Source organism: Cataglyphis hispanica, chromosome 19 (assembly GCF_021464435.1).
Source record: "Cataglyphis hispanica isolate Lineage 1 chromosome 19, ULB_Chis1_1.0, whole genome shotgun sequence".
In the NCBI taxonomy this organism is placed as follows: Eukaryota; Metazoa; Arthropoda; class Insecta; order Hymenoptera; family Formicidae; genus Cataglyphis; species Cataglyphis hispanica.
In genome coordinates, this window is record NC_065972.1 from 375,038 (window position 1) to 387,996 (window position 12,959).

At 36.7% G+C, this 12,959-nt stretch overlaps 2 protein-coding genes and 1 long non-coding RNA gene across 7 annotated transcripts; 2 read left to right on the plus strand and 1 right to left on the minus strand.

Annotated features, from left to right (window-relative positions):
- The first annotated feature begins 173 nt into the window (after positions 1 to 173).
- LOC126856823 (uncharacterized) lies at positions 174 to 7,028 on the plus strand. 3 transcript variants are annotated; one of them, XM_050605710.1, is made up of 11 exons: positions 174 to 666; positions 1,337 to 1,567; positions 1,877 to 1,937; positions 2,028 to 2,299; positions 2,382 to 2,583; positions 2,889 to 3,051; positions 3,126 to 3,203; positions 3,530 to 3,687; positions 3,791 to 3,919; positions 3,979 to 4,123; positions 4,221 to 7,028. In XM_050605710.1, exons 2-11 carry the CDS (start codon positions 1,458 to 1,460, stop codon positions 4,619 to 4,621), a joined length of 1,719 nt encoding a protein of 572 aa, XP_050461667.1. In that variant the 5' UTR covers positions 174 to 666; positions 1,337 to 1,457; the 3' UTR covers positions 4,622 to 7,028. The 3 variants fall into 3 exon arrangements, with proteins under 3 accessions (XP_050461667.1, XP_050461669.1, XP_050461668.1); XM_050605712.1 differs by having other exon boundaries at positions 174 to 385; XM_050605711.1 differs by having other exon boundaries at positions 175 to 332.
- A 1,058-nt stretch (positions 7,029 to 8,086) lies between these two features.
- Positions 8,087 to 12,904, minus strand: LOC126856824 (uncharacterized). 3 transcript variants are annotated; one of them, XM_050605714.1, is made up of 3 exons: positions 12,683 to 12,904; positions 12,412 to 12,503; positions 8,087 to 8,900 (listed from the first exon to the last, which is right to left on the minus strand). In XM_050605714.1, the coding sequence occupies exons 2-3, from the start codon at positions 12,457 to 12,459 to the stop codon at positions 8,562 to 8,564; spliced, it is 387 nt and encodes a 128-aa protein (XP_050461671.1). In that variant the 5' UTR covers positions 12,460 to 12,503; positions 12,683 to 12,904; the 3' UTR covers positions 8,087 to 8,561. The 3 variants fall into 3 exon arrangements, with proteins under 3 accessions (XP_050461671.1, XP_050461670.1, XP_050461673.1); XM_050605713.1 differs by having other exon boundaries at positions 12,412 to 12,904; XM_050605716.1 differs by lacking the exons at positions 12,412 to 12,503; positions 12,683 to 12,904 and adding an exon at positions 10,707 to 10,843.
- Positions 8,913 to 12,067, plus strand: LOC126856826 (uncharacterized). Its single transcript, XR_007688415.1, has 3 exons — positions 8,913 to 9,473; positions 10,649 to 11,820; positions 11,940 to 12,067. It is a non-coding gene; the product is annotated as an uncharacterized LOC126856826 (long non-coding RNA).
- Positions 12,905 to 12,959: the final 55 nt, after the last annotated feature.

The window sequence follows — 12,959 nt, forward strand, 5'->3', positions numbered from 1 at the left end:
GCTACATATTATTTAAAGCATTTTCCAAGATAATATATAACTAATAAAATGTTTTTGTATAAACACAGTGTATGTGTTGGAAAGTACCTCAAATGGCCAATTGCGCATGCGCGAAAAATCCGGCCCGCGTCGCGGGCCGCTGAACATCTATTCTTTCTATCAGCCATGGTTGAGCGAGGTAGTCCGGTCGGAGCCATATTGATTTTTTTGTGATAATTACCACGACGGGTGGTGCGTGTTGCGCGGGCCGACGTTGTTACGCGAAGCGAAGATGCACTCCACCTGGGACACTCGCCGCTGCCGTATGCATGTTGTCGACGACGCTGTGTGACGTGAGCGACTTGGTGTGCGACGAGGGAGAGCGCGGCGTGGCCGCGACGATGCCGTAGGCGCATCTCCGGCATCGCGGCCGCGACATTTCCATGGAAACGTAGACGCGTGGCTGGTGGCTGGTGGTAGTGCGTGCGGTGCGGGAGTCCGTCCGTCAGTTCCCCGTCCGTTGTCATCGTCGTTGTCGTCGTCGTCATCGTCATCGTCGTCGTCGTCGTCGACGGCATTGTTGTTGTCGTTGCTCCGCATGATGCTGCTTTAGGTTAATCGCGGACGCGATCCGGATCGCACTGAAATTTACGTCGACGACGGCACCTGATCGTCGCCCTTGCTCCGGTGAGAGTCTCTCCCCCTCCCTTCTCTCTTTCTCTCCCCCCCCCTTTCCCTCTCTTGTCGTGCTTTTATATTGTTAACTCGATTGTACTTTTGGGCGGGCCAGTGGTGTTCGCTCTCTCTTTCGATTCTCCCTCGTGTGCGTGCTTGTTTTTTTACCATGTGTAGTCTATTCACATTTCTTACGAATAGACCTCGTGTCAAACAAGATTAAGTAAATAATTATTGATAATTGAAACGAAATTATTGAAGTTGTTTTCTAAATCTTTTATCATTGTAGTAAATTTGTATTTATTTTATAATGTATTTATTTTTTAATGTGACTTTTTTAATTTTTTCACTTATTTTTAATTAATTACAGATACATTAATGTAAAAACGTGTTTTTACCAGAATGCGCATTGATCAAATTGTAAAAATCTGAGTTAAAATCAAATTGAAATTACAAGAATATCATTGATAAATTTCCAGCAACAAAAGTCTTTATTGGCTATCTTTATCACTGATGGAATGTGATGTGAAGAAATTAGTTTCCAAGTTATAGTGTAATGCAACAAAGATTACAGGCTAATAGATATGGCTCTAATAATGGCTTTTATTAGCTCGATATTATATTTGTAATATTGACGCATTGGAAATGGAAGACTAACAAGACTCTGATGGTGTGTTTTCAGCAATTGGATTACCAACAAGCATAGAAGACCAGAATTTAAAGAGAGCACAGCTTCTTTTTGCAAGAAGAGCATCGAGTGGTGTTAATGCTCGCATGATATTGCTATTCTTAGATTTTGTACAATGAGCAGCTGGACAGAGAGAATGCATCGACGCGCTGCTACATTAGGAAATGTTGTAACCAGTTGTGGACATCCTTCCTCAGTACCACCATATCCGAGACGCTTGGAAAAGTTAGTATTTTTTTTACTTAAAAATAACACATTCTTATCTTGTATTGCATTTTTATCAATTGTATTTTACTATATATATAATATAATATAATATCTGTAGATGATAATATGATTAACATGATATGAAAATGAGACAAAATGTGAATGTGTTATTATATGTATTGTTATCTTGACAAGAAAATAAATTGGGGTAATAAAGGACTTTTAAATTTTTTCATCGACTTGATAATTGATATTTAATGATGTGTAAAGTAAATATTATCTTTTTTTTTTTTAAGTCAAATCAACTTTCTGTTTTCTTCTTTCTAGAGTTAAATTTGGAGTACCTCTGGACGAAGTGTGTAAGAATGATATTCCTGGCCCCTTATTGGTAAGTAACAATTGAATGTTTAGTTATTCTTAAATATGTACATTTTATGAAACAATTACAAGCAATAATCATGATGTTACTTTGTTCCAGGTTCTTATATTGAAATTAAACAAGGAGGCCCCGCTCAGAAAAGACGTTTTTCGGGCGCCTGGCCACCAGGGTAATATGAAGAAGTTGATACATTTTCTGCAAACCGGACACCTCGTCAATATGGACAATTTTAGTGTTTACACAATAGCTAGCGTTCTGAAGAAATTTTTACGCAAAATACCTGGCGGAGTGTTTGGGAAGGAGGGCGAACAGCAACTGTTTACCGTAATTCAGCTAGATAGCATAGAACAACAACGGGACCAGATACACAGGTGAACTCTCGCGATTAATACTTTTGTTTTCGAGTAATCTTTATCGAATTGTTTAACAAGAAAAGTTTTTTTTATTTTGCAGATTAATTACTTCCATGCCAATATATACGCAAAGGTTACTGGTGTTGCTATTCGGGACATTCAGGGTAGTAGCGGTAAATAGCGAACGAGCGCACACGGGAATGACCAGCGAAGCTCTAGGGGTATCTGTGGCACCTTCGTTCTTTCAGAGTTGTGTCAGCGATGGCAAGACTGCTAAGATGGAGGATGTTTTCAGGTTTAAGGTAAATGATATTTTTATTTTGTTCTTTGTTATTTCTTCTCTCAATCAAATAATTTATCTTCTCAGTTTAGTAGTTAATTAAAGTTAATGTAATTTTTGATCGATATTCAAACATTGAGGTACTATATTATTTCAATTTATTTTCAATTTTTATGGAAAAAAAGATATTTAACGATATATGTATACACATTTTTTCTTTTCTTTTTTTCTTTTTTTTTTTTATTATTTATGCATAGTTTTTTTGTTTTCTTTTTGCTAAGAAAAGTTGTCAAGATTTTTTACAACAATCGACAATTTATTTTTTAGATTGCCACACGCGTTACCAAATTCATGATAGACAATTTTGGTGTTTCGAATCTGTTCGGAAGAGATAATTATGAATTTTATGCGCGCATAACTGGCAGGATATTGAAGGTGGAAGAAGACTGGATCTTCAGTTTTAGATATCCACCAGATACTCTCGTGTCGAGTAAGTTTTTATAAGATGCACGCATTTTTATTTAAACCGCGCGAGTAAATATGATTTGAGTCGATTAATTTTAGGACAATTGTCGCTGGAGGCGGAAAAGACGTGGTTGCAATATGAATGCGAAAGATGGGGACTTAAATTTAATTTGGAATGTAAGTAGATTTATAGTATCTCACTAAATTGAGATAAAAGATTCCGATTCTTTACTATAATCATTAAATTATGACGCGAAAAATCATATTTTTTACACTTTCTTCTATTTTAATTTTTTTTTTTTTTTTTGGTACAATACAAATTTGTATTTGATAGAAAAAATTTTCTTTTTCTCTCTTCTTTTTCTTTGAACGAAATTAATTTATTTCAACATATTGCAAGGAAATAGCTCTTATATATTTTTTCCTCAAAATATTCAATATGTCTCTGTTGTCTTAAGTATTACTCTGTAAAATAATATCATATTAATTACTTTATGCAATAGGTATGTCTCACCAAGAGGAATCGCAGTCGACTCCAGCGTTGATTCACATGCCGGAGACAGTGAATCTCGCGTCATCGCTAGGCATGATCCCGGAGAACACCTTACTCGAGAGTTACACGCGTCTTTCGGTTAGTTTAGAAGAAAACGGCCTTTTTCAGGTATTTATATTGTTTATGTGATAAAAGAACGCGAGAGTGCTCTCACAATGAATTGCTGAAAAGAATTCGAAATAGCACAGTAGATAAATTTGACATTTTACAGGCGCCTAGTCGTTCGTCGAGTAACGGCAGTCATCATTCTAGACGCGCGACTGCAGGCATGACCCTGGACGAGTTGCGCGCGGTGAATCGCTACGCCGAGAGTACCAAAAGTCTCAGCTACCTGCCACAGGTAAGACTCTCAGGTGATGATCTCAACTGAAGCCGGACTAAGTGTACTAACTGACGCAGGTTCACGAAAGACAAGCCGCGCGTATGCGAACTAGATCTGAATGGTTTCTCACACCTGTGGGGGAAAGACTGGTAGGAACTGATAGTGACCCCACAGCGATACACGTTTTACGCGGTTCCAATCGGTCTTCCTCCGGTAACATCGGTAAATCTTTACGATTTTTCGAAAATTTTTCATCATTTTTTTCGATTTTTCGAAAAATGTTCAATTTTGTCAATTGAAACTCCTCGTTTGAATCCAGCCACAGGCTTGAGCGCCAGCGCGGAATCAGTAAAGCGGCCGAGTCTGCGGAGAACTTCATCTAGGGAGAAGCAGCGTCTGCATCGCAGTTCGTCTCGACGCAACAAAGAGAACGGCGCAAAGGGAGGCGTTCGCTCGGCAGCGGCGGACGTATCGCGTTCTCTAGAGGCGATCAAGACCGTGAAGATTGTGCGAGTGACGGTAACGGCGGATCAACAGCAGCAACAGCAGCAATCAGCAGCTCAGAAGATGCTAGACAACAGCTACAACGAGATCATCGAGGAGCAGACGACACGTGTGCCGTCGCGCACAGGTGGCGATAGCGTTATCGGGCCTCAGGATTGTACCGAGATGGACGTAAAAACATTTCACGTTACTCTGACATACAAGCCGCGGATATAGATGATTTCTTGTTTCTGTTCTTCTTTTTGTAATCTCGATGCGTTTAAGAATATTTTTTTTAAGAATATTTTTTTATTATTTTCTCGTATGAAATTCAATCTTAAATGTGCTAAATATAAAACGATGTTTTTATCTCGCAATCTCAATAATTTTAAAACTATCAGATTTAGACGTTATTCTGTTCGCGTAAAAAGGATATAGACGAATATAGACGATTTTTTTTCTATTTTTTTTATCTCGATAGGAATATATCAAATTTGGACTTTCTCGAAATTACATATATTTATATATAAGAAGATTTCTCTCTTATATTTGTTGCCGTAGTTAAAAAACGTGCTGTTCATTTTGAAGAATAGAAGAATGAATTTTTATCGTTTTGATTATTCCTCGTCAATAATGATATTCCGTAATGGGATGATAAATTACGTATCTCGTTTACTTTGATTTTATATCGATTTCGGTTACTCCCTAATAGACACTATCTATCGTGGCATTCCAGACGCATTTACTCTTGCCCCGCGATACTTTTAACTCATTTTTTTTTTATATTTGTGATTTACTCGATAATTTCATTCATTAATCGAGACATCTCTCGTTTTATATGAATCATATCACATTATTTATTCCAAGCTAATGTTAGAATGACTTAAATATTCAAAATCTTTTTTGATCAATGTTACGTGTCTAATGTACCGGGTGCTCCGCGGAGTATCCAACAATATTATTAACCGACAAATTTTAGTTTTATAAATTATTTCAATCCGCGTGTATATGTCTGTTGATAAAAGCGAAGAAATAATTTTTTGCACTACAACGCGAGCCACCGATTTGCGAATTAAGCTTTAAAAACGCGAACTTATAGATAAGAAGATCTTACAATTTATTTATAATTTTAGATATAAATCTTTAATAAAATTTATATTTAAAACTCGGTCGTTAAATATTTATAAATATTTAATTTAATTACAAATCGTGATGAAATGGAATATTAAAAACGATCTCGTCAATTTCAATGATCTTGAAATATGCTAAGATTATGGCCATGTAAGCAACAAAAGATTTTAGCCATCACTAATTGTTTTTTGCAAAGTTATAAAATCGTAAACTAGTAGCGAAAATAGACGGCTGTTACAATAAAAGTTTTCTGAAACTACTCTTGGTACAGTTTGCCGGATATTTCGCGGGATACTCTGTGTAAAATGAATTTTGATAGATCGTATAATAAGTATTTACGAGAAATTTTTTTCCTTCAACGCGACGTGCCGGTCGCAAATGCTAGCATATAAATGCATCGTCACGGTTGTTACATGCCAAATTAGTAGTATTTGTAAGATGTATTTATAAACCGTCGATTATAAGGACATTACATGATCGTGATGTCGCATATGTTAAGAAAATCGTTAACGATAAGACAGGATGATTCGATGGAAACGAGATGCTTTCTAATATTTTTTTCGGGCTCGACAATACAGAAAAATCATGCAATACAATTGAAAGGTTTTTCAAGAAAAAGAGATCATTAAAATTTTTTAATTAAGGATTATATATCTATAATATATCACAGTCATATCAAGATGGTTTCAACTTAATGACTTTGAACAAGAAAAATTTTAAATTAAATTGGAAAATTTTAAAGACATATAAAGTTATTTTGTGTTAAATTTTTATGCATTGAATATCGAAAATATTTAGAATCACTCAAATTGTATTGTTCACATTTTTTTTTTTGTTTCTCGAATCCAGGAGAGATAATAGGAGGATTCTATTTCTGGCGATTCATTCTAGGATACATAAAGGCTATACCATAGGACAGTACTCGATATTACTCTGATCTAGAGCGAAACAAAAGATACTTATCATCTTGAGTATCTTTCTTGATAAAAAACAAAAAAAAAATAAATAAATAAGATCATACATACACAACGAAAGTGTTCCATAAATAAAAGTATATATAGAGTTATTGATGGAGCTCGCGACGGGTTTTCCAGATTGCGATTGGTTAAATTGATCGCGATCGATCCTAAGGAAAAAGTTGACGGATTAATATAGCGAAGAAAATGTTGTGAGAGCGGGAACGCGAGAAAGAGATACCTTTCCAAGTGTCTCACGTAACTAAAGAACTTATTTCCAAACCATTTTGAATGCGTATTTATCAATAAACAAATATTATTAAGAACAATTGAATATTATAAAGCCAAATAAGCGCATCTAATTTTTATGAAAGATGAGAGTTGAAGTTGGTTTGGGGATAAGTCTTTTGGGGATAATATCCTCTCCGCGAAGGCCACATTAAACGTAAAATAATATATATTTATGAATGATAACACGTGTAAATATTTAATACCAAAAATGTAAGATTGTTATTATATATTGGACGTAATATATATACATAAATGTAAACGTGAAAGTATGTGTGTATGGTCGTGTTGAATGTCGTATCGAATCGCCGTGCCGATTGTCTCGATGTCTCGCGAGAGCATGAGGAGGGGAAGATTCAAGTGTTGAGCAGAGGGAAGAAGATACATGCCCAAATGAAGAGGCACAGGATCAGCAACAGCATCAACCTCGTACGTAAACTGTCCCAGCTGACCAATATTATCCTCGGCTGAGCGCGTCTTTCCGTCGCGGAGGACTGAAACAAGTTTCTTCGATAGAGATACGCGCGTATATTGAGAAAAGAAACAAAAATGGACAGGAACAAATCACGTTATCGCTTGGTAATTCTTCCTCCTCCTGCTCGTCGTTGTCGTCCTCGTCATTCTGCAATCTCTGCGCACTCGGATGCTGTTGCATCGGATGCGTCTCCCGATCTTGTGTGCTCGACGACGTTGCTGTCGGCTGTTGACTTCCGGTCGTTGATCCGGGCCGTTTCTCGTTCTCGATAACGATAACGTTGTCCGCCGCGGATTCGCCAAGATTGTTACCATACGATTGTTCCGCGAGATACATGCTCGATCGCGTGCGCAGTCATATTTTTTGTCGTATCAACGACAATTTCAGGTATTGTAAGGAGGAAGAGGGGACTTTAGTTTTGGTGTCATCGATTTGATATATAGAAAAGATGCATGTAAGAAAAATCGCGAAGAATCCAGTTTGTATAAATGTATATCGTGCGATATTTATATAGTTCGAATCCACCCCTCTTTCTCCTCTACATTACGATTGTCTCGCCTATTGCAGTCCCGGCCAAAAGTATTGTTAAACTATCTTGATCGAAAAGTTCGTTCGTCAATTAACGTGGAAAAAATACGAAGGAATTTTTCGATCATTCTAATTAATTTATTAAGTTATTAAGATATAGCGCAATTTTTGAAGATTTTCTCAAGATTCGCGTCTCTCTCTTTCTATCTCAGTATTATTTACAATTCAGTGTGTTTGCCGTACATATTTTTTAATTTTTGAACATCGATTTATCGCGCGATATTCGTTCAAGACTTATGTAAAAGGTTAAATAATTTATATACATTGCGTATATAACATCGTATTTTATTCGAATATTTACAGACGTCACAAAGCGTTAAAACGGTACGAAATATATAATACAATATTACAATCTTAATTACGAAAGCTTAAGGCTGCCGGAAATCCATTCCCTTCCTCACCCTTGAGCTTTTGATTGTCTCTTTCGAATCTGTGTTTGCAGATTTCGTTGAACCTAAACTTTCGCGATTTGAATCACGTTGTAAAATTGAAAGTATTCGGCGCAATCACTTTATAAAACTTATTTATGAGGGATGAATACCTCACGATCGAGAATTGTTAGCGCGCTTTTATTCCTGCCTAAAAAATTGTCTGTGTACGCAGGACTGTGTATTGCAGCATCCATCGCTCGAAATCTGACAGAGAATTAATGAATCAGGACATCAAGTAGATCAAAGGATTTCGCGTGAGGTCGATTATAAATCGCAATCACGAGGAACACATCAAGATTGCAGGATGATCACAGGATCCGGTATTGGTCCAACAGAGTATAGACTATAACCCAGAGGAGGAACGCCACGATCACGGAGATGAGGAAGATGGTTTTGAGCAAGTGCCAAGGGCTTTCGGAACGCGGTTCGCTATTGCCGTCGCGGTTGCTCCTCCAGACCTTGCAGCCGCCGTTCTTGCAGGGTGCCGGATCATCGCTGGTATGCGGCGTCGACGTCGCGATGCTGCTGCCCGGCGCGATCACCTTTACCTCGCCCAGTTCTGTCATCGCCTCACCGGTGGCGTGGCGATGCACCTCTGCCGTCGTCGTCCTCTTCGCCGTCGGCTCGAATCTCGACGACGGATCCATCTGGAAAGAGATAAGCAATCGCCGTCGTTGAAAATTTTATTTTCAGAAAATTGTTGAATAAAAATTCATAAACTATGATTTTATGATAAAATATTTTTCATTATCAATTTTCAAATGAATCTTTTCATCATAATCTTTTTATTGCAGATACGTCTATAGAGCGTTTCTTTCGGAAAAAATTTTCCATGAAGGATTGAAATGCTTCTGCTGTAAATGTCTCGAATATTTTGAATATGATTGAACGATGATTGAACACTACCAAATATTTACTCGACTTATCTGTCGATGAAATGGAAAGCAAGCAAGAAATATAGCAAGTTTCTTATCCGTCATCATCTCGACGATTGATACGAAATCTTTCACGTATAATGTTCAACGAAACTGATATTATTCATGATCAGATATTTTTTACGGTATCGTCGTTTGAAAAAGAAGATATGCGACGGAAGAAAATAACAGACGCGGTATTCCGATGTTTATTGCCGGATAAAGATTATCTACCCGTGGTTTCAAACTTCCGGGAGAGGTTCCACAGTATTTATCTTGTAGAGAATTAGCACATAAAATATCGCGGTAAGAATTACATTTTATTATTTTAAATTAAATCGGATTTCAATTAAAGCCTAATTGTAATTATTCTTGTAAACAAGAATAATTACTTCTTCTTTTAATTATTATATACATTTTATATATACATATATCTCTTTCTATAATCGCATTTAGGTTCTGTGCCTTCTCCAGTTTTATTGTAATTTTATATAATATTATATATTATTTTCTATTATTTTTATTATATATTATATCACATACACAGAATCATTTCGGATCGTTTATCTTTAATCAGCTTATAAATTAATTTGTTTTTAACTATGTCACAATGAATTGAAGCAAATTCAACGACACGCGCGAGAATTAGAGAGTGAAAGAAATAAAACGGCTGATGATTACGCGTGCTTCAGGAATCCGGCTTTTTAAAAGGAAGGGGGAATTCCGTACATGCGACGCGGTCCTGTACATTGAGTTTATAATAGAGGAAACGTATCCCCGTGGTTCAGATAATCTCGGATTCGTATGGATCCGATATTTCATTAAGATTCTAGTAAATATTTTTCAATATATTCAAACCCAAGCGTTTTTTCAGACTTGTTGAATATGAATTCGACGTTTCCAAATTGATGAAATTAATATAACAGATGACAATTTTTGAAGAATTATCGAATTTTTTATTCGAGCTGTATTTAACGGTTGACGGACGTTGCATTTTTTGGGGAGAAATCCCGTTAATCGTTACAGGACTTTCACCGTTCGGATGAATTGGTGGCAGTCAACGATCCGATTAGAAGCGATCAACCATATCGTTTTTAACAACGAGATCTATTTACGGCGGATATAATCGTTTTCTCGAATGCACAGTCGACTTGAAAATTGTAATCATTGTTGACATTGTTACATATAAGAATAACGAGAAATGACATTGGATAAACGATATACTATTCATAGCAGATAACTCGAGAAGATGATTTCGTATTTCAAAATTATTATTGAGCCGTTATTCAGTTTTGCGTAATAAAAAATTAGTATAGATAATAAATTAGTACGGATAAACAATAGTAGTAGAAAGGAAAAAAAATGCATTTTTGAATCAACATATTGAATGTAACATTATATATATATATATATATATATATATATATATATATTAATTTTACATTAATACCATACTAATTCAATTGATGGTTATTTTGCAGATATTAATTCTCAAGTCGTAGACACACACACACATACACAATGATCGGTATTACTCACGTTGAATACGTGTCCATATTTCCCGATACAGTGATCGTTCTCGTTCATACTATCGCATCGCGAGAAAGTGCTTCGAAAAGCAGTGCGATTTTCATCAGCGATTTTTTGGAATGCAAATCTCCACACCGATATGGATTTACTTTGATGGAGAATGAGTAACGCGTGGTGTTGCGCGTCGCAAATCGCCGTAAGGACTGACCAGTTCAGTAGGTCGCTCAAGAGCCATTATCAGCGCTTATCAATCGCGACCCCTGACCAACCGGCTAATAAACCGGCTCCTCCTTCTCGGAGTTATCATCGAAAATCTTGATGGGAGAAGTAACCTTAATCACATAAATACCCGTTTCCTCCCGAATTTATTTATTACTCTCGCAACAACATTATTATTTTTATTATTTAATAACTTATTATTATCTCTCACCATTAATTATTATTATTGTTGTCAACACTAAATACTATATTCTCTTAAATGGAATCAGAGTATTGTCACAGAAAAGCTGATTAAATTTAATTAGAATGAAAGAAAACGCGAAACGTTCCTGTTTGCGGTATAATATGTGCAAATACGTCAAATATAAATGTCTTATAACTTAGACAGCTAGAGGCTAGAGGTAGATAGGAAGGGGAAGGGACATCTTTGTGTATGAGGAAATATGACGTGCGAGCGAGTTCCCATGTATTTACGTATAATCGCGACTACCTTGCGTAATTCGGTCTCGTCCGTCGTTATTTTCCGCGAGAACATCAGCCACGACCTCGATCGCGCGAATTGCGTGGCTTTCGCAGGAATTAACATGGTCGGAATTCCTCGCAAGCGAAGAATCTCGCGTATAACTGGAAAGGTGCGAATGTATCGTCGATTACGATCGTCGCCTGATTAAAATCGTCTGGCCATTTTGACCAATTCTTATCGACTTTTATCATGCGATAACGCGGATGCGTTCAAGTGAGTCGCGCGAAAAAAAAAAGAAATAAGTAAACCAACGGTAATTATAATGAATGTTTTCAAACGTACACTTGTGCATATGAAAGGTGCATGAATCGAGATAAAAATGTATCTGCAACGGAATAACTTTAACTTTTCCCGAATGTAATAAATGAATCGTAGAGAGAGGTATTTATCAAATATATATAATATTTAATTATAATGTAATATATTATATATTTAACGCGTATATAGTTTATTTTTTGCATATCCAACAAAACTTGCTCCTATATTCTGAATCTTTTTAGGCGAAATTAAATGTCTGTTACGCGACGAACTGGAACTGACAAAAAATTTTACCGTCCGTAATTGCTGTAAACGCGATTTATTTTAACACTTTATAGAATAGTAATCGAAAGGAATGTTAAAACGGATGGAGAAATAAATGTCAAATATTGAAGAGAGAAAAAAAAATTAAACGACATAAAATAAAACAAAACTAAAAAAAAAATTTAATATTTTATATATTGTGCTTCTCTCTATGCTTTAATCTTTGCTAAATTTTACTACACAAAGCGGTAATTATACGCGTAATAAGGTCACAACTGTCATACCTGATGGCGCGTGTTAATAATGTCGAAACATTCGGCGAAACGATCGCAAGACGAATAACGAGAGATGTATCGTTCCGAGTGATGACATACTTTCACGATGATGATAAGATCGAATTGTGAGATAGAAGAAAAAACAACGACACCTGAAAGTTTATTTTTCGCTCACCTGCTGTGGCCGCCAGGTGCGTTTGAAGAAGCTCTCGAAACACCTCATGCTGGTTCACCTCCGCACCTCTTCCTCGTCCTCCGCTCGCCCACCTTCTCTTCGGCATCGATCATAACATTATTCCGCTATCGGCTATTCGCGCCGCGTAATCCGATCGAGATCGATCACCGAGTCGGAATCGAATTACGACGATGCGAGGTGCATCCTCAACGAGAAGTAAAATTATTATACGTTATATGAAAAAAAATGAAGAAGAGAAAAGGACACTCACGAGTGGATCCGTGCTGTTCGCCGCACGTTCGCCGACTAATGAGAGGTGAGAGGAATTCTCTCGAGGGGAGATGCTGACTGCTGGCTGCTGGCGAGGCGCTCCTCCACACTTCTCCACGTACATGTATCCAGAAGCGAATCGATTCATCAAGGAGAAAAACTTGAATTTGTTTTCAAAAATAAAGGAACGTCGAGACGCATAGAAACTATTAATCTCACTGTAATCATTCTAATAAAAGAAGAGAATTCATATTCCATTTAGAAAATTATGCGAAGAT